This window comes from Dermochelys coriacea, chromosome 10 (genome assembly GCF_009764565.3).
Source record: "Dermochelys coriacea isolate rDerCor1 chromosome 10, rDerCor1.pri.v4, whole genome shotgun sequence".
Taxonomy (NCBI): Eukaryota; Metazoa; Chordata; order Testudines; family Dermochelyidae; genus Dermochelys; species Dermochelys coriacea.
In genome coordinates this window covers 73,529,075-73,553,389 of record NC_050077.1, presented here as the reverse complement: position 1 = coordinate 73,553,389, position 24,315 = coordinate 73,529,075, and the positions used below count along the sequence as shown (strand labels likewise).

Genomic DNA, 24,315 nt, shown 5'->3' with positions numbered 1-24,315 from the left:
CTCTTTCTCTGCATAGGAGTCAAAAGCATTGCCTTCTAAAATAACTGCATGGAGTGCGGCAGAAACAAAAACTCAGAGCTCGGTGAATGTTAATGATATGACTGAAGGTGACTATACAGCAGACGGGCAATAATGAATGTAAAGAGGCCCTCTCCCAGCAGTGACATGGCCACTTGAAGGCTCATCTAGACAAGGGCAAATAACACTAGTGTAACTATATCGGTGTAGTTACACCATGCAAAGTCTCTAATGCAGATGAGCTGCACTGGTGTGACTTGTCCTGGTAAGTTAACAGGGTAAACCTCAGCCATGCAAGCCCTGCATAGTGCATCTCCATGGGGGGTTGCACCAACATGCTCCTATTGCAATAACTATCCTGGTGCAAAAATCCCAGCATAGACAGGGCCTACGTTAACTTTGCTAGCCCATCTGTTATGGGGATGGCTGACTGTTCAGGAAGCCAAGTGGGTCACATCCCTGTGCACTGAACTGGCTGATCATTCCATGTGACTTATATGCAGTTGGAAGGAGAGACCCATCTCTTCTGTGCAGCGAGCCCAATTCTGCTCTTACTTACGTGAATCCAAATCTGATGTAACTCTATTGAAGTCAACGTAATTAAACTAGAATAAAGCTAGCATGAGGTCAGAATCCAGTCTCCCTACATTTATGGTAAGTAAAGGGCTAGACTGTGCTTTAGTTACTTTAGAGAGAGTGACAAGGGACTGCATAGTAACTGGAATCTGATTTGGCCAGGAATCCTCCTGGATGCTGGCAATTCAGATCAAAACAGCAGTTACTCCATCTGTAAGAAGCTCATGGCATATCCCCCAGTCCCTGTGTGTGTAGCTCCATTGTCTGATCCTTCTCCCCTCTGCCCCATTTCAATCACCGTGCACCAAAGGTGTTATCCCAAAGTACTTTAATGTAAACAGAACTGAATGCAACAATTTTTTTGGTGCTCTTCTGAGTTCTTCCCTAGGAGACCTTTGATCCTTTGTTACTGACACTGTAACATGTGCTATAGTAATACACCGACATTGAACACTAACTTTCATCCTCTTCTATGAAGAGGCAATATTTTGCTGCATGTGCCAAATTGCTATTGATTTTCCTGAACTATTCTGCAATCCCATCACCATTCTGTTGTAAATGGAACTTTTGTCTTTCTGCAGCTCAACCGCTCATGCACCGGGAACGAGATTTTTGAACGTGCACATGTACAAAATGTGCACACCCAAGGGCCTCAATTTCTTGTGGAAATTATGTGTGCAAATGACCCATGTGTTGTGGTTTTAAAAACCTGGCTCTGATTGGTTAGGAACAGGCTGGCATGTTGATGTGAATCTCTAAGACTTCAGTGCTACAACATTAGATTTGGAATTCATATGCCCCTAGCCAAAGGGGAAATAGAAAAACAACACCATGAAACAAAAAAAGATATATGGACAATGGCTTAACTCACAAAGGTCACTGAGAGTAGAGGACTGGTTAGAAAAAAGAATTCACTGAAATGAAAGTGCCACTCCTACGCCCCTTTAGCACTAATAAACCCAAAGCCTCTCTGCAGACCAGCTTCATCACAAAGAACAATTGCATTCATACGAGAAAGGCAGAATAACTCAGTAGATTACAAACTACCATTAGAGACATTCACAGAAAGGGAAAGCAGAGATACATGACTGGACACATACAGTGCAGTAAAGTTAAATAAAACATTCAGAGAATTTTATCCCCCAGTAAAAAGCAACTCTTGACTCATCACACAAATATAATAGCCACAAAACCCTCTAGACAGGTCATTTTCTGGATTATGGGCTTAAAGCCTGGTGTGGCAATTTGGCGTTGCTTCAGGGCCATTACATGGCCAAACTGGTCCATGATTCTTGATAATGTCCTTTCCAGAGGATGCTATTGCTTCATTAATTCATGTCCAACACCACTACTTCGAAAAAGCCAAGATGATGGTGCCAGTGAAGAGGTTAAACTGGAGAGAGCAAGTGAGAAAGAGGAAAGGGAGGAAGAGAGAGGGAGACTTTTGCTGGATGGGTATATGCTTATAGCAGGTTAGCTCTGATAGTTACATAGCAGAGAGAAACAATTCCTGGAGAGAGAGAGTCTGAATATTCTTTACCATGCTCATTTCTAAGGAGCAACTGGTTTGCTTTGAGCAATACATTGTAAATGCCACTTTTATACCCTGCCACTAGCTAGCATTATTTTTCTCCTTGCCAATGAATGATTTTGGCACATCAGGAGGATGCTTCTTTCCTACTGACACTTTGCTCCGTGCCAAAAATTTTGCTGTCAAAACAATCACACTGGAGTGAAGTGCTAGTTGTAAGGCAAATGGCAGAGGAAACGCACGAGATTAACATGTACGGCTTCTGCAGTTTTGCATCCAATGATCCTGGATAAAATTATTTTCTTAGCTATAACATGAAGATCCAGGAGTTGGCATCGTGCTATCTCCTTTGCAGCTAAGCACTTTGGTAGCTCAGAAACCATTTCACTCATCTCAGTAGAATGAAAAAAACTCAGATGATGGAGTGGAAAGCCAGAAATCAGGGAAGTAAAGAACAAGTCCAAATATGCGCCCATTTGTTGTCCCCCTCTCCCGCCCCCCACTTGTCCTTGTACAGTTTACTTGCAATGCCCTGAGGTAGAGGTTGCAGTTTACTCACAGAATGGTGAACCCTTACTGAATGAGTCTGACTTGGGAAAGGATGGTGTAAAAGCAAAGTGAGGACATGAGGATGTATCTGGAGATGAACACAGACAGAGAAGGGTCACCTTCAGTTGCCAGAATTCTGCTTGTCTGGGCCAGAGGGGCACTTAGAGACATCTAGCAATGCACTAACTAGAGGGCTAAACGGAGGGCCATCCAAATTCACCTGTCACTGTCATAGATGCCACTCCCTCTGGCAAGTAAAAATTGACAATGTAGCACCTGCCTACTGACACTCTCTGACTCTGTAAAGATGGCCGAGAAGTCAAAGTACCAATGCCGCGGCTCCACGGAGCAAAGGAGATAATGGAGACAAGATTTCTGTTCAGCTGCTGTGGTGATTCTTCACTTGTTAGTCGGGAGCTTTCCTCTCAGCTTCCTGGCACCTCCAGGTCCATTAGGCCCTTCAGGGAAGGAACCAAGGCTTTGCTAGCACCTCACCATTTGGGTTCGATATCTCCCCTCTCTCTTTTCCTAAAGCACCAACCTGCTCTTTGGAGTGGCCTGCCCCTCCCGCGCACCCACCAGCAGCACAGCGGGTACGTCTCTGGACTCTCCTATCTGTGCTTTTGGCACAATGGAGAAGGGGAGAATTTTCCCTGAGAAGTGCGGATTTACATTTCCTGCTGGAGTGTTTTAAGACCAATCCGAACTGTCCACACATTACAGAATGGAAAGGAGAGGCTCAAGATATTGTAAGAGATTCCTTATCTTAACAGGTATCGTAGGAGATTCTGAGACCCCAAATAGCAAGTCTCCTTCACACAGAGAGGGTTTGCATTTTCTAAATGAAATAAACCCTTAGATTTTGGGGATACAGAATACCCATGGCTATTAATTTCAGGGGGTTGCTGGAGGCCCCGCTCTTCATTTGCCCCCCTGCTCTTGGTGTTGACTCAGAGAGGAGAGGAGGACAGGAAGTGAGTGAAAGAGGAGAGGAAACAGAAGAAATGGAGGGAAGGAGCGAGAAGAGGAAATGGGGAAGGCAGCACTGGGGGACAGCAGGAGGGAGGGGAGGAACAAGGGAAGGAGAAATGGGAGTGAGCAGAAACAAGAAACGAGATGTCTGTATAACCTGCCGGTAATGGAACCCACTAGTCCCCATGATGGGACTAGACTCAGCCACAGGCTGGTTGGTTGGCCTTCGAGTTGTGCTCTCTCTGTTTTGGTGTCTGACTGATTTGCATTTGCAGTAGGGAGCTGTGGGTCAGCTGATTTTCATCACATTCGAGAGGCTAGAAGCCAGATGGCAGAGGTGGCAAGTGCAGACCGTCCCGTAGCTGTGCCTGTGGTGTCCCTTTGAGTGATTCTGTCCATGATGTGGCTTCCCACAGAGCCTCAGCTATGGCTGGGCTAAGAGGAAACAAGCACCACATGTGCACCCAAGAGCACAGCATCCCATCAATGGTGGAGAGGAGAAGGGAGCTCCCTCCTCACTTAGAGACGATCCCAACAGACCATGGCCAGAGCTAACAGACATTTGCATGAGAGAATAAAAAATGAGGTACTCAGTTTCTCTCACCCTTAGGTGCGAAAACACAGCGAGGCCCTTCACAGTCAACCCTCACCCTACCTATCATGTCTCATTCATGACTGAGCTGTCAATGCTCACCTCTGATTGGCCCCTGATAACAGCCTCCATCGCTCACTTGTTTGCGCTTTCTCCCATGCTGCCCCCTAAGCTTGGGAGGTGCAAAAACTAACTCATGATCCTCGTTCAGAGTCCTCCTCAACTCTCCTTTGACGTGACACCTACCAAATATTTGACAATGATCAGGCTGTTGGTATGCATAGACCACTGCTGATCATTGACCAACGTTGTTTCATTGTTTTCTTGTGCTTCCCCATCTGTCTGTATCCATCTGTTGTCTCTTGTCTTAAACTTAGATTGCAAGTTCCTTGGGGCAGAGACTGTCTTTTTGTTCTGTGTTTGTACAGCACCTAGCGCAACAGGTGCCTGATCCATTGCTGGAACTCCAAGGTACTATGGTAATCCACATAATAATAAATAATAATAATAACAATAATAGTAATAATAATAATAAGTCAATCTCTGGGGCCTTCAGCCATTCTCAGCTGTAAATGAATGACTCTTACTGTATATACACTAACCTCACAACCACACACAGATAGGAGATGTTGAGTAAATCACGACAATTACCGTGCTCCTGCAGCCCGCGAAGCAGGCGGACAAGTAGGTGATCCCATCTGCCCCACAAACTGGAGTGAAGGAATCGGTTTGGCATTCACAGTTGTTATTGCAGGGGGAATATGGGTCCAAGGGCAAGGTTGGAGCTGAGCTGCAAAAGAATCGGAATCAGAAATGGATGCACAGTGCAATAACGCCAGCTGGCTTTTCTGAGAAGCATCACACGAAGGGGGCTTAGCCAACCACTGCAAACAAAGGGAGAGAAGGGTAGGTGGGGTGTTTGGGTGCCAGCAGAAGGGACCTGAGGCCATACGCTCCTTCTGTGACAGAAACACATTGAGGTTCATTATTTCCGGCTCCCACCATCTCCCCAGGGTGGCTCAGGACGGTGCTGGAAAAATCTAATGTGAAGTTGTGTGGGCGTTGTCTCAGCCCTGGTATCAGACCTCCAGGACACGAAGGGCTGTATTTATCTAGCACAACAACAGCAAGCTGAAGACGTGCTGACATTTTCATCCTCAAAGAGCCACTGTCCCATGCTGAGAAACTTTGGAAAAATAGAATCATTCTATCTGTGTTAGGACCCAGCTCCGGGGGGCCTCCTGAGTCCTAATACCCTGCCTCAAAATGGGTCTCAGCCAAGCAGCAAGTGGGAAAGTACCTTTTGCTCATTATACAGGCCCCAAACATTCAAAACTGGGTGCCTAGAATTTGACTCCTAAATCTCCTTTAGGCCACCTCAGTAAAAGCACCCACAATTTCCCTAGATTTCAGTGGGATAGGTGGGTGCTTAGCACTTGCAAAGATCAGGCTGGAATGGCTCCACTTATTTCAGTGGATTCACTCTGTGTTTACACCAGCCTACTTGAGATCAGAATCTGGCCTTGTGTTTCTAGCCACTTGGGTCAGTTTCAGTTAAGCTAAGTGGAATTCGGCTCTTAATCTTGTTATTGTTCTGACTCCCCCCAAGACACTTCTATAGAATGGGCCTAATACAGCCACGGTGGAAGTGGCCACTCCACTGACTTCAATGGAGTCCTCCCCACTTGTGCCAGGAATGCATTTACTGTAACACTATTACTCTACACTGTTACTTACTCCTAGAGAGTCAAGGTGGGTGAGGTAATATCAATAAACAAATGTTGGTCCAGTAAAAGATATTACCTCACCCCACAGGCGCCAACTCTGTGGCTGCTCCTGGGCTGGTGCTGAGCACACAGCGGTGGCCCCGCTGATCAGCTCCCCACCCCGTGCCTCCTGCCCACCACAATCAGCTGTTCAGGGGGAGGAGCGAGGGTGGGGCACGCTCGGGGAGGGAGCAGAACGGGGCGGGAAAAGGTGCAGCAGAGCGGGTGTGGGAAGAGGCGGGGTGGGACTTTGGGGGAAGAGGTGGAGTGGGGGTGGGGCCTGGGATGGAGTAGGGGTCAAGCACCCCCGGGGAAATGAGAAAGCTGGCCTGTGCCTCACCCACTTTGTCTCTCCGACACCCTGGGACTAACAGAGCTACATCCACACTTCATACAACTTAATCCTAGAAGCACTCAAATACCAGTGATGTGGGTGGTATAAAACCCTAGAAAAACAGAGAAACAGCACTGATAAGAGCAGGTTAGTTTAGCTAACACGGCTGTGCTATACTTCCTAGGCGGGATGATAGGGCTGGAGGTGGGAGATGGAGCTGAAATTCTCTCTGTACTCACTTGTTTCCATAGGGAACAGTAACCCCAGCTACGGGCCCTGTGTCACAGCCCAGGAATAGGAAAGAGACATAGCAAGCTGTGGACACCAGGTTAACGAGCATGGCCATCCTGATGGCTCCCAGAGCAGACAGGCTGAGCTTCTTCACCAGGAGACCGCCCAGGAATATGCCCAGACATGCACATGGGATCGCTGTCATCCCTGCAAGAAGGAAGAAGGGTCAGGAAGATGCACAAGGAGAAAGCAGGAGCTGAAAAAATACACTGCATGTCGAAGCATTTTATTTTCCAGTGACTAGATCAGTGTGCTAATGATGGGGGAAGCGCTAAAGGCTCAGAGTACCCACTAGATGCTTATCCATTCATGTGGGTTCTCCTTAGGAGTGACTATGTGAGGCTTCAGGTCCCAGAAGCTGTTGGCACTCACCTGTAGCACAGTTACATCATCTCTGGGATGATAGAAAGGCTATAGGTCACCGCTCCCTGCCTCCCTGTTGCCCCAGCCAGCAAAGAACTGGTCCTCTACAGCGCTTTGTCCAGGCAGTGGCGTCTCCACTGATTTTCCCAAGGGAGACTAATTCACAGTCTAAAGATCTCATGCAAGATTTCCAAAAGTGACCAGTGATTGTGGATGCCCAACATGAGACACTTTCAAGGGGCTTGATCTTCAGAGGAGAGGTGTTCAGTGCTGTCTGTAAATCAGGCCTCTTTATGAAGTCTCAAGTTTGGTACTCAAAATCACTAGTCACTTCTGAAAACTCAGCCTCTCATTTCAGGAAAGTTCTCACAATATTCAGCCTCTTTTTGCTCACTTTCACCCCATCGCTGCAGGTCATACCCAAGCCCATTCTACAACAAGGTCTCTGGATTCTGGGGCAGGTGGGGAATTCTGCAGCAATTTAATTTAAATTAAAAAAAATGGAGGTTTTCAATTAGTTCAGCAGAAAAATGCATAACAATCAGGACAGCAGCCTGTGTGCTATTCCTTCTGGTATTAAACCAGTCTCATTGTATGCTATCAGTGTTTGATAGGTCCATGCCAGAGGCCCACGTGGATGGTGGTGCTTACAGGTTATTCAGAATCAACACCTAGATGCCTTAACTGGGCACATCGAGCATGACTCCTGGGTTCTGCTCTTGCCTCTGTTGCTGACTGACTGTGATCTCAGCCACTTCACCAAGGGCCAAATTTTCTAATTGGGGGTGACCCATTTTTGGGGTGCCAAATTTTAAGACAGCACAGGTCTGATTTTCAGAAGTGCTGAGCACCTCCCTCAGCTCCCAATGGATTCAAACTGCACTTGTGGGAGCTCAGAACCTCTGAAAAAGAGGCCCTTGGTGTCTAAAATTGGGTTCCTAAAAATTGAGGCACCCTGGTTTATTTATTTTTATTAATATTGTGCCTTAGCCATAGGCCACTGCTTATAATACTATAAAGACAAATTGTAAATTCACAACTCCAAAAAACAGATACAAATTTTAAAAACTGATACCTTTTCACATCACCACCCCTTAAAATATGTAGGAAAATAAGAAAAAATATTAGGAATATATTATTTCACTTAAGTCAAAATAGCCTCCCTTTCACATATTTTTCTTATTTTTGTTGCTGAACAGGGACCTAGGACAACAGCCTGAAACATTTGCACTATGTAGCAAGGATCCTAATTTCTGAGCTGGTGCGGCAAAAGGCCTCTGAGCCAGGAATGGAGATAGCCGTTTAGTTCTCAGGTGGCAGTACGGGTCAGAAGACATATAAATAGTGTGGTCAGTCTTCAACCTGGCTAGACCAGCATGGACAAAGATGATTACGGCTTTCAGGACATAACTGCATAGTTTGGAAACAGTAGGAGACCTATAATGGCCCTTTCAGGGGTCGGCACAACCATGTTGGACGACGGATTCTTGACAAAATTACTTAGTGACAGACACTGGTGGGGAGAGGGGTGTTATGTCATTCAGTCATACAGTTTTTCAATTGTTCAGACTTCTTATTTGGCATTTGTTTTATATTCGCTTCTAAGGATAACAAGTTTCTTACTAGAATCTGGGGAACCATTATTTCTAGCAGCTCTTGCCATGATCTGAAGCTGCTTCTTCTGGCTGGAGCAATCTGAATCATACCAGATGCTTTTACCTTTTAGAGGTAAACATGACCCCTGCTGGTGGTTAGATCATCATGTAATTTTTCAACGATCTTAATAAATGTTACATGGACTTGTGCTGAATCGCTAAAGTGAAAAAGCTGGTTCTTTAAAACTAACAAATCACTGGATGAGAGTTTCTTTCTGATTTAACTAATGGAGTCAACTTAATTTGCCTTGAGTTTACAGCTTCAAAATTAGGAGTAATACACAACTTGCCAGAATTCATCTGGGGAAAAAGTGGCTGGAGGTCAGAAATTCACTTGCAGGGGTTAGTGACAGCTGTCCAGTTTAAAAGCCACTAAAAATTAGAGAAACAAGACCAGCGTAAAATCAGAACTGTGATATAATCTGTCACACTACTCTCTCTAGAAGAGGTGACTGTAAAATGACCCTGCAGATGATCACTATCTCTACCACTCCACATCTAAAATTACAGAAAGTTTATGACCTGAAGAATTTCTTACTGTAGGAAATGGAGGCAGTACCCCTTTACCGAGTTACAGGAAACCTTTAACATTTCCTTATCCTCTGCACCCGATCAGGCATTTAAAGCTCCCAAAAGTATAAAATTTGCTATTGGAACCTTTTCCATAAACCGGTCAACACCCATCAAGCTCTGTCCATAAAGATTCATTACACAAAGGAGAGCCCAAAGGAGGCAAATAAACATTCAGAGCTGCAAAATAGATTTAGCTGAGAAACGAATATGATAGTCCTGGAAATAAGAGTTATCGAAGACATTAACATGCTAGTTATGACTCTTCATTTGGTAGAAATGAAAAGGGCCAGCCCACATGCCACTCTAACCATGCTTAATGTCCCTTCTCAGAAGAATTCAAAGCCCAATAAATAAAAGGACTCCTCGTTCGTAAACCAAGTTTCCTGGAGGAAAACTAAATTAAATTGAGACAAATAATTCCTAAAATCCAATTACTGGGATTTACTTTTGAGGCCTATAATATTCTATGAGGTAATTTTGCTAGAAATGTTACAAAAATCCTGATCAAGCCTACTTCGTCAATCCACTTCCCTTTTAAAGTCTTCAACTGAGAAACTGTCATGAACAATAGCACCATTAGCTTTGTAGCTAGGCCCAATTCTCCTAGAATTATCATCTTCAGCCTTCTGAATGGGATCTTGGTCAATTCACCGAAGGTCACATTTTCTAATTTGGGGCAAATCATTTTTGGTATGCCAGAGTTTAGACAGCTCGGGCTTGATTTTCAGAAGTGCTGAGCATCCCCCATAATCAGTGAGTTCAACTGGAGTTGTGAGAGCTCAGAACATCTGAAAATAGGCCCTTGGTGTTTAAATTTGGGTTCCTAAAAGCCAAGGCACCCAAAAATGAGAGGATTTATACACACACACACACACACACACCCTCCCCACATCTCCAGGACCCATTTTCTACTCTGCAAAATGGGGATTCTAACACACTCTCTGTCTCTCTTTCGGTTTACCCACTCATTTCACAAAGAGCTCTGAGATCCTTGGGTGAAAGATCCGCAGGTGGAAGACCAACATATTAGAGACAGCAGAGGGACTGGGTGGCCGGTTAATGTAGTTACTTACCCAAGAGCTGATTGGCTGATGAGGTGGTGAGGTTGAATTGCTGTTCCAGGTACTTCCCCAGGAAGGCTGCAAAGCCAGCGACCACAGCAATCTCCATGCAGGCAGCAAGGATGATGCAGGTGAAGACAGGATTGGCCAGCAAGTGCTTTGTTACTTTAGGTATTACTGCAACAGAGGAGACAGAAGACATGGTTTCATTAAGGTTCTTCCCATATACTGAAGAAAGGGATCTGGGAGTTATAGTGGATCACACACTAAATACGAGTCAGCAGTGTAACACTATTGCAAAAAAAAAAGAAAAGAAGTAAACATAACTGTGGATGTAATAACAGGAATGTTGTAAGCAAGACACAAGAAGTAATTCTTCCACTCTTCTCAGCACTGATTGGAGCGTTGTGTCCTCAACTGGAGCGTTGTGTCCAGTTCTGGGCACCACATTTGGCAAAAGAAGTGGACAAAATGGACAAAGTCCAGAAGAGAGCAACAAAAATGATTAAAGGTCTAGAAAACATGACCTACCAGGAAAGATTGGAAAAAATGGGTTTGTTTAGTCTGGAGAAGAGAAGACTGAGACGGGACATGGTAACAGTGTTCAAGTACGTAAAAGTTGTTACAAAGAGGAGGGTGATAAATTGTTTTCCTTAACCACTGAGAACAGGACAAGAAGCAATGAGCTTAAATTGCAGTAAGAGATTCACGTTAGACATTGGGAAAAACTTTCTAACTGTTAGGGTGGGTAAGCACTGGAAGAAATTACCTAGGGAGATTATGGAATCTCCGTCATTGGTGGTTTTTAAGAATAGGTTAGACAAACACCCCAGGGATGCTCTAGATAATACATAGTCCTGCCTCACTTCAGGGGAGTGGACTAGATGACCTAACAAGGTCCGTTCCAGTCCCACATTTCTATAATTCTTTCATTTCTTCTGTGGGGAAAATATACTAAGAGCGCCCTCTGATTCCTGGTTTCCTTCTCTATACCTCCATCTGCCTTCTTCCTTGTCCTTCATTATTCCACCTAGTTCCCGCATTAGCCAGTGTGTGTCACAGGTACTCAGGTCAATATTACACCTTCAACTTCTCTTCTTCCTTTTTTATTTATTTTGCAAACTTCAGTCATAGGCAGAGGTAGATTTTAGCTGCTTTCACTTTTTTCTGTAGTATGGAGAAGCTCTCTCTCTCTCTCTCTCTCTCTCATATACATCCCCCCCCACACACACAGCAGAGACTTGACAGCTGTGATGAACTGGGCTCCACCCTCCCAGACACACCCAGTAGTGAGCTGGAGCCGGTTTGCACCGGTTCGCTAGAACCAGTTGTTAAATTTAGAAGCCCTTTTAGAACCGGTTGTTCCACGAGGGACAACTGGTTCTAAAAGGGCTTCTAAATTTAACCAGCCAAAAGTGGTGCCTTAGGTGCGGACTCCATGGATGCTCCAGCCCTGGAGCACCCAAGGGGAAAATTTGGTGGGTGCAGAGCACCCACCGGCCGCTCCCCTCCCCACCCCACCCCCGGCCCCAGCTCACCTCCGCTCTGCCTCCTCCCCTGAACGCGCCGCCCTGCTCTGCTTCTCCGCCCCCCCCCCCCCGGCTTCCCGCGAATCAGCTGTTCACGTGGGAATCTGGGGAAGGCTGAGAAGCAGGCCCCAGCTTCCCGCTCAGGCCCAGGGAGGCGGAGGTGAGCTGGGGCTGTAGGGGGGGGCATGAGGAGGGCCGCCCGCGCCGCAGCAGGTAACCCGGGGGAGAGGCCGCAGGGGAACCGCTCCCCGCCCCAGCTCACCTCCGCCACCCTCGGCCTGAGCGGGAAGCCGCCGCCTGCTTCTCAGCCATCCCAGGCTTCCCGCCGAACAGCTGATTCGTGGGAAGCCGGGGGGGGGGGAGTGTGGGGGGTGGAGAAGCAGAGCGGGACAGTGCATTCAGGGGAGGAGGCGGGGCGGAGCGGAGGTGAGGTGAGCTAGGGCCAGGAACAGGGTGGGGAGCGGCCAGTGGGTGCTCTGCACCCATCAAATTTTCCCCGTGGGTGCTCCAGCCCCAGAGCTCCCAGGGAGTCGGTGCCTAAGCGCCACTTTTGATGTGATCAGTGTGGGGAGCAGCCGCTCCCCCTGCTCTCCACCTAGCTACGCTCCCCCGACCCTAGCAGCCAGAGGGACCTGCTGGATGCTTCCTGGGAGCTGCCCCAGGTAAGAACCACTGGAACTCCCCACCTTGCCCCCCGGCAGGTGCCTCTGGCTCTTGGGGTGGGGTGGGCACCCACTACGGTGGCCCACGAGACCCTCCTGCCTGGTTCTGGGGGCAGTCAGGGGACGGGGGGGTGGATGGGGCAGGGGTCCTGCGGGACATCAAGGAACGTGGGGGGCTTGGATGGTGCAGGAGTCCTGGAGGGGCGGGGGTGGGCAACGACCCCCTTGTGGGGTGAGGAGGAAACCCGTTGTTAAGATTTTGGCAGCTCATCACTGGACACACCCCACCAAATCCACTGACTGAGAACCTTGTACTAAGCTACAATGCACACACTGAGTGGTTAAATATGCTCACTCCATCCCCATGATCCCCTGGCCCCTCCCTCTTTATCCATGAAGGCCTGAGATCCCCTTGGCCCCATTTCTCTATTTCCAATAAGCCAAACATGAGTTGGGGTGCAATTACCTTACCAAGAGAAATCTGACTAATGAATCAAATACCACATTTTCTACTTCAGCAAGCATTTTAATTATTCCAGAGATAAGACAGCTTGAACAGGATGGAATACTAATACAGGCGAGAGCCTTGCTTTATCTTAATACCTGGTGACTAATTTCTCCCTGAATTAAATGCAAAAATCATTTAGTTTAAAAATTCTCTCTCTGAAGTGCTGGTGAAGCCTCAATGGGCCTTGTTTGCATTTTAAAATATTTTCCCCCTCATTCTGTTCTGCGTATTAGGCTCTGGCAGCCAACTGATTTCTCCAGTGCACACCTCTGTTTTCTCACAGGTTTTTTCTTCTTTTTGCAAAGTTTAATAGCACTGGGCAAATGCAGGGTTTTTGTTAACGCTCTGCTTGGGCTCCATTGGTGAGACTACAATGAGCTCGATCTGGTCCTTTGCAAAGGGCTATTTCAGTTTCAAGTCCCTTTCATCACAATGGTTTTCCATGCTGCACAAAATTCTTGCTTCCTGAGGACTTACTGGGCATAATGAATGTTCAATGGAGACAGCATTTTTCAGATAAACAGAAAAAAAATTTCAGTCTCACATCAGTTCCCAATGGCCACCCTGCTGTCTCATTCAGTCCTTTGGTGGCCATCTACTGATTTGTCCTCTTAGCGGAACTTGGAGGATGAAAACGAAGCTGAGCTCAGAGAGTCATATTTAATATGTTATCTCCTCTTGTGCCTCTGGAGTTCAATTAGTAAAATACCAATGGATTTCGCAAGATGCTGGTTTGCCCCAGCTCAAAGGTAAAGACACAAAAAAATCTGATAGTTTTTTACAACAGTAGGAAACCTTTTAAAGTGATGGAAAAATATATCTCAGAGAGTCATTTAGACACATGGCCAGTGCCAAAAATACCTTGCAAGACCAAGGGCGAAAGCTTTATCTTGCACTGTACCAGTTTAGAGAGAACAAAGATTATCTTGCAGTATCAAGAAAAGGAGTACTTGTGGCACCTTAGAGACTAACAAATTTATTAGAGCATAAGCTTTCGTGAGCTACAGCTCACTTCATCGGATGCATTTGGTGGCAGAGCTGAGATGAAAGGAGATCTATTTTGATGGAAAGCTTCCAATTTATTTTTCTTTCCTGTGTAAAATTAAAGGAAATGATGTGGACCTTATTAATGAGAAGACATAGGCTGCACGATATCTGTCCTCTTCTCTTTTGAACTATTTCTATTGTATGTTACAGGAGCTCCAACTGATATTGATCCCTATTGTATTAGACAGGGTATATACCCACAATAATAGACAGTACCTACTGCAAAGAGCTCACAGCCTAACTAGACAAAGGGTGGGATGGGCAACAGGTACAGAGAAGTGGAGTCATTTGCCGAACATCGCACAATGAGTCAGTGGTGGTGTTGAGAATAAACCCAAGTTTCCTGCCTCTCCATCCAGTCCCCTGTCCAGTGATCAGACTGTCTCTGATGTAGAAGATAATTGATACTGCAAGGTTTCAGAGTAGCAGCCGTGTTAGTCTGTATTTGCAAAAAGAAAAGGAGGACTTGTGGCACCTTAGAGACTAACAAATTTATTTGAGCATAAGCTTTCGTGAGCTACAGCTCACTTCATCGGATGCATTTGGTGGAAAGCTAATGCTCCAATAAATTTGTTAGTCTCTAAGGTGCCACAAGTACTCCTTTTCTTTTTGCGAAAACAGACTAACACGGCTGCTACTCTGAAACCTTGCAGTATCAATTATCTTGTACATCAGAGACAGACTCATTGTGTGATGTTCGGCAAATGACTCCACTTCTCTGTGCCTGTTGCCCATCCCACCCTTTGTCTAGTTAGGCTGTGAGCTCTTTGCAGTAGGTACTGTCTATTATTGTGCGTATATACCCTGTCTAATACAATAGGGATCAATATCAGTTGGAGCTCCTGTAACATAAAATAGAAATAGTTCAAAAGGGAAGAGGACAGATATCGTGCAACCTATGTCTTCTCATTAATAAGGTCCACATCATTTTCTTTAATTTTACACAGGAAAGAAAAATAAATTGGAAGCTTTCCATAGAAATAGATCTCCTTTCATCTCAGCTCTGCCACTTGCTCCATTTGCCATCTGCTACTGGCTAAGGTGCATCACTGCCTGGGGTGGAATACCTCTGGGAATTAAATTAAAAGTTGGCATGGAGTTTTAAATCCTCTACCGGGAGGGAGGAATAAATGTTGTGCTTGTGGCTGTCTAGACTAGGGTGCAGGAATGAGCAGTTTGATGGAGAAGGGCTAATCCATGTGTAAACTGGCTAAGTGTGTCTGTGTATTACTCTGTAGCAGATCCACAGTGGAAGCCACCTGTTACTGCTCCCAGCTAAGGCCTTGATTCAGAAAAGCACTTAAGTATGTGTTTAATTTTAACATGTGGTCAAGACTGGTCAACTTTAATGGAACTTAAGCACATGCTTAAGGGCTTTGCTGAATGAGCAGAGTCGTTTAGCTCACATGGTGGACAGTTGTACTTTGGAGCTACAGGCCTTAGTTTCAACTCCTACCGGATAGCCTACCGGAGCAGCGGTTTGTTGCATGAAAAATAAAGAGAGAGTCTCAGAAAAGAATCTATCAGCCAAAGCAGATGCTGTGAAGGAAGAATCACACTGGGATACTCGAAGGGAGTAACTCATCAGTTCATGTCCCTATCACTATCGCCACATACCGATACTGTGGAAATAGATGTCACAAGAGAGACTTTTGCTGTCATTGCAATATCTGTCTTTTTGATTTCCAGCAGAATCATAAATGCCTGAGTTTCTCCTCACTATGAAACATTTCATTCAAACTCTTAACAGAACAGGGCTTTCCACTTTCAGCCATTCGCTTCCCTCAGACCCCTCCCCTTCCTTTTCTTAACATCTCTACACCCTTGACTTCACTTCTGTAATACTCCATACTCCTTCCAGAATCAACCACAAGGAGACTGACTCTCAGAGGTGCTGAGCAGTCCTGGCTCTAGTTGTGGTGGCATTTTGGGTCCCTGACTCTTCTGACATTAAGGCCCTCAAAGTCATTGGCAAGTACTTTATTTGCAGAGAGTAGCTTTGATTTGCACCTAACCCACTGGAAAATACAGGGGATAACCTCCTTATACCAGGGTTAGCTATTCTCCAGAAACAACAAACTACAATAATCATGCTTGAAATGAATTGTTTATTATCATTGGGAGCCCTTTTTCCAGTGGGCGCATATTATGGAGACATGTTTTCAATTTATAGTAAATACAGGAACATAGAAAGCATTGGGGGAGAGAGGTTTAATAGTCCTCCTACAACAGTGCAATGAGAAGAGGGTCAAATTAGGTGTTGAGCCTGAGACCCATTCCCAAGCAGTACACATCTTGTATCTGAATCAGAGACACAGGCAAAATATCAACCTGGCTGCAGGGTAAGTAAAAAAAAGGAGGGAAAGAAGATGAAGAAAATATCTCATGGAAAGAGACAGCTCATCAAAAAGAAAAGATGGAAGAAGCATAAAGACATCAAATATCATGAAATTTACTTTAATATACCAAGCTGTACAAGGCCTTGAGTAAAATTAATATCACAAAGGGCATGAAGAAATCAGATGACACCATGTCAAATGGGTTTCTTGTAAGAGACATGGGCTCGAAACAACTACAAATATTCTTACATTGCCATGTACTGTGAAAAGGATTGCTGGTCCTTCTGATCTATTATCCTGCCTCTGGCAGTAGCCTTTATTTGACTCTTCAGAGGAAGATGCAAACCTCCCTCACCCCTATAAGCCAGTTGTGCAATACCACCTCATGGAAACAGATTCTCTTCCTGACCCCAGCTGCTGATCAGTTTAGTATGCCCTGAAGCATGAGGCCTGTGAGCCCTTGTGACTTAAGCATAGCGAGTGACATGCAGATGCTGTACTTGAGAATGGCGAGGAAAGAATGTGCAGATACAGATGACGCGCAGACAAAAGCTCAAGTCACCAGGAACTCTGCTACACTGATCAGAAGCATCAAAGCCTTCTTTGACATGCCCCTACCTAGTTCAAAGAGCTACAGAAAGCAACTAGGAATGTGACTTGAGGCCACGCAGCATTACTTGCATTTTTATGCTGATGAACTATGTCTAGTTAACAGCTCTGGAGACTGTTCGCACTACCCCTTTGCCCACTTCAGACTCCCTCTGACCTCTTCTCCCAGCCCCAGCTCCATCTTTGCTGCTGCCTAGAATGCCCTCCCTGTCCTGGTGCCACAAGATCTAACCCTCTCCTCCTAATCCACAGAGCCCATCAGGGTTGCCTCCCCACCCTACTGAACAGTTGAAATATTAGGATTTCTCAACATTCCTTCTAACAGGCTGCTGAGACATTAAGTATCTCTACTACGTGATGCCCTGGAGCCTGATCCTACAAGGTGCTGAGCTCTTCCTGGGTGATGCTAAATCGATGGGAGTTTCAGGGTGCTCGGCCCCTCTTATGATCAGACCTCTGGTACGTTAGGGACTTTAATTGTGTTCAATGTTTGTCTTCTTGACTGTAAGCTTCTTGGGGCAGAAGCATCAAACACTGGGGATGCGCAGGGAATAAACCAATGAATAATAGTAATCATATGCTCATTAGAAGAGTTTTAGGCCATAATTCCCCTGTTCACCTTTGCAGAGTGACTTTCATGTTGGGGCATACTAAGGGGGATCATTCTAAACCATGAATCCATTTGTCACCCAGAATCTTCCTTGCTGCTTTAACATTCAAAGATATTTGGCGGGGGGTTTCGAAGGCATCTAGGAATGAAAGGGAATTGTACTATTTAGCTTAACAAAGAGAAGGTTGAAGCTAGATAAATTCAGACTGGATAAAAGGCACACATTTTTGACAGTGAGGGTAATTACCTCAGGAACAATTTACCTAAGGTCAGGATTCTTCACCACTGACCATTTTTAAATTGAGGTTGGATGTTTTTCTAAATTATTTTGGAATTATTTTGGGGAAGTTCTATGGCCTGTGTTATACAGGATAGCAAGCTAGATGATCACAGTGGTTCTTTCTGGCCTTGGAATCTACGAACCCAAATCCTCTGGACAGCTTTTATGTTCAAGCAAGAGGGTTTCATTCATAATTGAGCTTTGTAATGTTACAGTGCCTTCTGCATGAGGATATCAAAACACTTTACAACCAACCAACCAAATAATCCAGGCCTGGGAAGCAGGTCATTATTGTTTCTTCTTTTATAGACGGGGACCACCCAGTGAAGTAATTTGTCCAAAGCCATTCAGAGGCAGTGTCGGAGCTGGAGCCAAGAACCCTCGCTCTCAGTCCAGTGCTTTAACCACCAGACCATGCTTCACATTTATCAAATATCAGAATAGCATCAAGCGTTAAATCTAGAATGATCCTATAGCATCAGTATAAGGGCAGTATCATTGTAATACCTCAATATTGGGGCATCCTGGGATAACCAGAGCAGGAAGCAGAAATACTAGGGCATAAGAAAAATTCTTCTCATGGCATCTTTGACCCAGTCAAAACGAGGCAGCTCTGGGACTCTTACAAGAGAGCTTGATCGTGGTGTGATTGCCAGACCAAATTGGTTCACATTCCCAGAAGCACCCAAACCTTTGGAGGCTTTTCCATGTCTAGACAGAATGATCAAATCTGTGGTACCGTTTCCATGGTACCAGAATGCAAAGTGGTAAACCAGGGATTATAACTGGGCTGCAGGATTAAGGGATCAGGCTCCGATTCTAACACATACACTGCAACTCCCCTACCTCCCATTCCACAGACAGGATGCAGAAACGACAAGGAGGTTATAAGGACAAATCTAATCCCATTAAAGTCAATAGCAAAACTCCCACTGAGTTCAGTGGGACCAGGCTTTGGCCCTTAGTGCCTGATTCATTGCCAGTGAAATTAATTGGGAAGATTCCCATTGACTTTTAAATGGATTTTTAGGGAGTACATGTTATTTATATTACAGTAGAGCCCAATTGAGATCAGAGCCCCATTGTGCTAGGTGCTGTACAAACATATAGGAAGAGACATTCTTTGCCCCCAAAAGCTTCCAATCTCAATACCTACAGTAAAAAGAAAAGGAGTACTTGTGGCACCTTAGAGACTAACAAATTTATTAGAGCATAAGCTTTCGTGAGCTACAGCTCACTTCATCGGATGCATTTGGTGGAAAAAACAGAGGAGAGATTTATATACACACACACACAGAGAACATGTTCTCTGTGTGTGTGTGTATATAAATCTCTCCTCTGTTTTTTCCACCAAATGCATCTGATGAAGTGAGCTGTAGCTCACGAAAGCTTATGCTCTAATAAATTTGTTAGTCTCTAAGGTGCCACAAGTACTCCTTTTCTTTTTGCGAATACAGACTAACACGGCTGCTACTCTAATACCTACAGTAGCTTTTAACTCTCTTCCAATATCACACCCCTCTTTAAACAGACGAACAGCCTGTGGAAGTTGTAAGCGTTCCTCACCCCACATGATCAGACCCAACCTGATTAATCTCTGATGCGGCTACTCCGAAACAAGCCCTAAGGGCAGAATAGTTCAAGCATAGAAGGTGGAAAGTGGGATGGAATGAAAATGTCATCCATCAGATTATGCTAAGCAGAAGCAAGACATGCAGACTCCGAGTGCTAAACTCTGTTCTAATTTACTCCAGGCTGAATCCAGAGCAACTTCACTGACACAACTGTTTTACACCAGCGTGAGAACAGAGTATGTCCCAGAATATGATCCGTTATGCCTCTGATTTGGGGGATCCTTCCCTTTGCATTACCATCGAGCCCAGACAGACAAATGCAAGAGGAAACGTGCTAGGTGAGAGTACAGCTAGGAAGACAAATTGCAGGATGAAAACCAATCTCGCATTTAGCCTGCAGAGCAAGGTCTCTCCAATCACCAGCTTCTCACAACAACAATAGGGCTGAGAGGCACAGCCCCTAATTAAGAAAAATGTAGCAGAACACTAGCGCTAGCTGGGGAAGGATGGAAAGGGCATTGACAGGAGCCAAAGACAGAGCAAATCACACTATCCATGGGCTAAGAAGTGATCGCAAGGGGCAAAGTGCAAGGGACCGCCCCAGAGAGAGCACACCCCCACCACTGCTGCAGGCGGGATACACAGGCTGCTGGCTGACTACAGGCACACTCACCCAGCCCCGGCTCACCAAGGAGTCTGACAGTTTTCACTAATGATCAGTTATCGCTTTGAAGCTGGAAACCATTGTGCATGCTAATGGTTAATTACGATTATTACTATTATGTCCCGCTGTGGCGTACAGCCCTTTAATTGCCTGGAACCCACCTGCGGGATCTGGGAGCCTCTTGCCAGCCAGCAGCATTCTCTTCCCAAGGCAGAGTTTCCTGGGAGGCGGAACAAGGGAATTTGGCCGCTGTCACACTCAGGTATCCAAAAGCACAGCAAGGAAAGCTGTGAGGATGGCACTGGGCAAGGAAACAGGGCAGCTGTTCTGTGCAGACTAAAGCTCATATATTGCCGCAGAGATGAGTAGGGGACTGTTGGTTAGTGGCAGAAGGCGCTGCCAGTTATCATTCATTTGCAATGGTAGAGCTAGGTGGCAATCCCAGACCTAGATCAGCTTGGAGTACAGGCGAGGACTGAGGTACAGTGGCAGAATTGTACACTGTCCCAGAGTTGTACTAGCAGGATTGGAGGGGAAGGTCAGGACTGAAGGTAAATTAGCAAAGCTGATCTGAGTGCCAAGCACTAGGATAGCAAGGGATACTGCAGGTCAGAAGTGAGGTGCATGCACAGAGCTGTATATGGGGAGCCTAGGACTGGAGTAGCAAGGGGCACTCCAGATCAGGAATAACGTGCATTGGCAGAGATGCCAGGGAAAGTCTGGGCAGCATCTGCCTATCCTTTCCCTGCTGTAAACCCGTGCTATTAACCCTTCCCTTTCCTGCACTCTAACACATTTAATTACACACAAAATAAGAAAGAGAGTGTAGTATCCCATTCCCAGGTGCAACAGTGTAAAGTCATCACCTGGATTGATATAGAATATGCCAAACTAGGAGAAAGAAGGATGGGCCAGTGATTAGGTGCTTGTTAACCAGTGTTCAATTTCCTGTTCCACCCCAGACTTCCTGACTGACCTTGGGCAAGTCACTTAAATCTCTCAGTTCCCTACCAATAAAATGGGCAGAATACCATTGCCCTACGTCAAAGCAATGCTGTAAGGATACATACTATGAGATGTTCAGACACTACAGTAAGGGAGGGCCATAGAATCATAGACTATCAGGGTTGGAAGGGAGCTCAGGAAGTCATCTAGTTCAACCCCCTGCGCAAAGCAGGACCAACACCAACTAAATCAGAAGAACCATAGATAGATAGAAACCCAGGTAGGAATCCACTCTGGTGCCTCCCCAGATGTAAATTCTTGCCTACTAGAACCAGAACCCCAGAGTAACCTCTAATAGCCCATTACACAGAGTTTAATCCTTCTCTCCTTCTGAGTGGGAGCAGAGTTCCTTGGTCACTCCCCTAGGCTGGCCAGGGCACAGTTCCGTTCAAGAAACAGGATTTGATAATCAAGCGTCATTTTGAGTTTTTTACTTCTGGAACCCTGGATCGAATATATAAGCCAAGGCTTCAAATGGCATGACCTGAGTACCTCAGCCAGTGCTAGGTTCTTCAGGGAGCAGGTACAACCCACACAAGTAATGACCAATTGCTTCCTCTCAGAAGCCATGAGACAATTAACCTACTTAGCTCTGGAACCAGATGAACCTCCTGCAGTTCTTGGTTATCCTCCTATCACCTGCCCAGAACCGCTGGTTAAACCAGATGGCACAGCTCCCACTGAAGTCGGGGGGGGGGGCAGTGTTTGGGGAGGGGCCATCACTGTTTTCTTCCTTGAGGCCTGCTCATACGTGATGCCGTTCCATCATTAGAGACCGGAGAAAGCTGTGCTAGGAGCAGCTGTGCAGGCAGCCAGGCGACTCTGCTGCCTTTGATTGCCACTTCTTCTTCTGTTGTTCAAAGGCACAGCTTTCATTTCAGGTTTTAAACTCCTCTGAAGGGTGCTTCTCATCCCAGCCTGAAAATACCCTGGGGGCGAGATGCCTCTGCCTCCAACCGGTTGGTCCCTCCCTCCCGTTTAGACCTTGGCAGAGATGCGAAAGGCATTTCCAAGGCTTTGAGCTGCTTGCTTCTATGTGAGAGTCACATCCCTTCTGTGTGCTAAGATTTGTAGAGAACCAGGAGTTTCAGCCGATTCCTACATTTTATGGTCTTCCAACAAAGCTTGCCAGCCCTCAGAACTTCCTTCCACAGCCCTGACTAAAGCATATTGGTGTCTGGTGTGAAGCTCACAGCTGGAAACATCTATCTCAAAGTAACATGGCTCCTCAGTGTTCACTCAGTTCTTAAGGGTGCAAGATATGGAACGGACTGGAGAAAAGCGTTTAAAAGAAGCTTCAATTGAACCCTGAAATTCATCCTTCATATACAACATATACACAGAACTCCCCGAGACAGACAACATTTGTCCACACAACAAATCCACAAGCCCCTCGGGAGAGAGACAACATGCAAGTTCCCAGTGTAGACAACCCCATCAATTGGCAGAAATGCACATGCACAAAAACACACACACAAAACCTCCCTACACAAATATGCACACAGAACACCATGCAATCGGAAACATGTACACACCTGCATATTCACAAACAACCCCCACACCTACCCAAAGATATATTACACAAATACACACACACACACACACACAACCTCCCTGTGCACAGAGATGCACATCCACACAAATCCACACGCACTACCCCATGCAACCAGACATAGATGGACATACACACCAGTCCTCCTCGACTCAGCTGCACAAATACATAAATACCACAACCCCATGCACCCAAAGACACAAACATACACACAAACGCTAGCCCATATATACCAACAGCCCCTATCTAGAAGGGATGGCACTTATTTTTCAACAAAATAAATGCCAACTGCTTAACATTTCCAAAGGCAATTGTAGTCCAATGGATTTCACAGAAATATAGAAATTATAGGGCTGGAAGGGACTTCAAGAGGTCATCTAATCTAGCCACCTGCACTAAGGCAGGACCAAGTATACCCTAGACTACCCGTGACAGGAGTTTGCCCAACCTGTTCTTAAAAATCTCCAATGATGGGAAATCTACAACCAGCCTTGGAGTCTATTCCAGTGCTTATTGTTAGAAAGTTTTTCTTAATATCTAACCTAAATATCCCTTGCTGCAGAATAAGCCAATTGCTTCTAGTCCTACTTTTAGTGGACATGGAGAACAATTGATCACCATTCTCTTTATACCAGCCCTTAACATATTTGAAGACAGTTATCAGGTCCCTCCTCACTCTTCTTTTCTCAATACTAAACATGCCTAGGGTTTTTTTTCCAAACATTTCATCAGAGATCAGGTTTTCTAAACTTTCTAGTTTTTTGTTGCTTTCTGCTGTACTCTCTCCAATTTGTCCATATCGCTCTTAAAATGTGGCACCCAGAATTGGACACGGGCCTCATCTGCCAAGTAGAGCAGGACAATTACTTCCCATGTCTTACATGTGAACTCTTCTTAATATACCAATGATATTATCCTTTTTATCAACTGCATCACATTGTTGACTCATATTCAAGTTTTGATCCACTAACCCCCACATTTTTTCAACAGTACAGCCACCTAGCCAGTTATTCCCCATTTTGTAGTTTTACATTTGATTTTCCTTCCTAAGTGTAGTACTTTGCACCTGTCTTTCTTTCCTGTCAATTCTAATTCTGTCCTCCACAGTGCTTGAAACCCTCCTAGTTTGGTGTCATCAGCAAATTTTATGAGCATACTCTCCACTCCATTATCCAAGTCATTAATGAAAATATTGACTAGATCCAAGAGAGTCGCCTGTGGGAACCCACTAAATTCATCCCCCCAGTGTGACAGCAAAGTCCTCTTTGAATATATTTTTTCAACCATTTTGCACCCACCTTACAGTAATTTCATCTAGACCACATTTCCCTAGTTTCCTTATGAGAATGTCATATGAGGCTGTGTCAAAAGCCTACTATAATCATGATATAGTTCATCTATATTTCTCCCCACCCCACATCCATTAGGCCAATAACCATGTCAAAGAAGGAAATTAGGTTAGTTTGGCATGATTTGTTCATGACAAATCCATGCTGGCTATTCTTTATAACCCTATTGTCCTCAAGGTGCTTACAGACTGATTGCTTAATAATTTGTTCCAGTATCTTTCCAGATATTGAAGTTAGGCTGATTGGTCTATAATTCCCTGGGTCCTCTTTTTTCCCCCATTTTAAATATATATGCTACCTTTGCCC

At 45.4% G+C, this 24,315-nt stretch overlaps 1 protein-coding gene across 1 annotated transcript in view; it reads right to left on the bottom strand.

Moving 5' to 3' along the window:
* The window catches only part of SLCO3A1 (solute carrier organic anion transporter family member 3A1), a 213,351-nt gene that overhangs the window by 25,818 nt on the left and 163,218 nt on the right, over positions 1–24,315 (bottom strand). Inside the window, 3 exon segments of the mRNA XM_038420176.2 lie at positions 4,890–5,028; positions 6,578–6,776; positions 10,294–10,458. Of these exon segments, the coding sequence (XP_038276104.1) occupies positions 4,890–5,028; positions 6,578–6,776; positions 10,294–10,458 (503 nt within the window).